The 1,368-nt window shown below is 62.0% G+C and overlaps 1 protein-coding gene across 1 annotated transcript in view; it reads right to left on the bottom strand.

Moving 5' to 3' along the window:
* The window catches only part of AHNAK2 (AHNAK nucleoprotein 2), a 19,690-nt gene extending 18,605 nt beyond the window's left edge, over positions 1 to 1,085 (bottom strand). Inside the window, exon 1 of the mRNA XM_015566755.1 lies at positions 618 to 1,085. Within this exon, the coding sequence (XP_015422241.1) occupies positions 618 to 1,085 (468 nt within the window). The remainder of the gene's footprint in view (positions 1 to 617) is intronic.
* Positions 1,086 to 1,368: the final 283 nt, after the last annotated feature.

Below are 1,368 nucleotides of genomic sequence, written 5' to 3'. Positions count from 1 at the left end.
TGTCTGATCCCTGGTGCCTGCATGTGGTCTATGCTGGGCAGTGACACCTCCATGTTGGGTACAGTCACCTCCCCTTTGGCGTCCTTCAAGTCCAGTTTGGTCCCCTTGATGTCCACGTGGGGACCCTTTATATCCACCTTGGGTACCTGGATGCTGGGCATCTGCACCTTGGCCGTGTGGCCTTTGAATCTGGCTCCTGCGTTGCCTTTCAGCTCTCCCTGGGTCACCTCTCCCTTGGGGACGGCCACCGCCCACTCTCCCCCAGGGAGCTCGAGGTCAGCTGATGGCAAGTGGATGGTACCCTCTGGGACTCGCATCTCACCTTCCAGGGAAGGAAGTCTCGCCTCCCCTCTCGACTCGGTCTCGGGCATGTCCACAGATGTCCCCCAGTTTACCTCTGGCCTCGACACTCCGAAGGAAGGCATCTTGAACTTGGGAATCTTGAACTTCCCCTCCCAGGTGTCCATCTCCTTGTCCCTCAGGACAACATCTCCCTCCACCATTGGGCCTGGTGCCTGGATGTCCGCCTCCATGCTGGGCAGCGAAACCTCCATATCGGGGACGGTCACCTCCCCTTTGGCGCCCTTCAGGTCCAGCTTGGGCCCCTTGATGTCCACCTGGGGGCCCGTGAAGTCTACTTTGGGCATCTTCATGCTGGACATGTGCACCTTGGGCAGGTGCCCTTTGAACCCCATTCCGGAGGAGGGTCCCTCGAGCTCTCCCTCAGGGAGGTGGCCCTCCGGGAGCTTCACTCCCAGCTCGCCTGTCTTGATGTCCATGTCGGCAGACAGCAGCTCGATACTGAGGTCACTGGCCTTGACGTCAGACTGGATGGAGGGCAGGGACACGTCTGCCTCAGCGTTTGGCAGGGACACGTCCCCTGAGGCCTCCATGGCTGCCCCTGACGTGCAGAAGGAAGGCATCCTGAACTTGGGCATCTTGAACTTGCTGTCGTGGGCGACCACCTCCTTGTCCCCGAGGCCGAGGCTGCCCTCCGGCTTGGCCCCCCGGTCCCTCTCTGCTGTTCTCCTTGCAGGGTGTTTCTGGGCTCCTCTCTCCTTCCCGTCGGCGTCCTCTGGGTCCATCTGCAAATTGACAGCAGTGAGGTGTCTGTGTCTCTGGGTCTCTCTGTCTGTTTCCTGTCCCCGTGTTCCGCCCCCCCCGGGCTTTGTCTCCTCAGGGGACCATCCGAACGAGGGTGTTTTCAACCCCCGCATTTTCCTCTTCTCCTCCCCGCCCCCCACGTCACTGTCCCCCTTTTTGCTGCCCTCTCTCAGTCCTGCCGCGCCCCCCTCTGCTCTGGCATCCTCCCCGTGCGCTGTGGGGACTCTGTCCCCCGCGGTGTCTGGGCCCTGGTGCCCCTCCGCC

The sequence above is a fragment of the Myotis davidii genome, unplaced genomic scaffold, assembly GCF_000327345.1.
Source record: "Myotis davidii unplaced genomic scaffold, ASM32734v1 scaffold472, whole genome shotgun sequence".
NCBI classification, from domain to species: domain Eukaryota; kingdom Metazoa; phylum Chordata; class Mammalia; order Chiroptera; family Vespertilionidae; genus Myotis; species Myotis davidii.
This window is presented reverse-complemented; position numbering and strand designations above follow the sequence as displayed.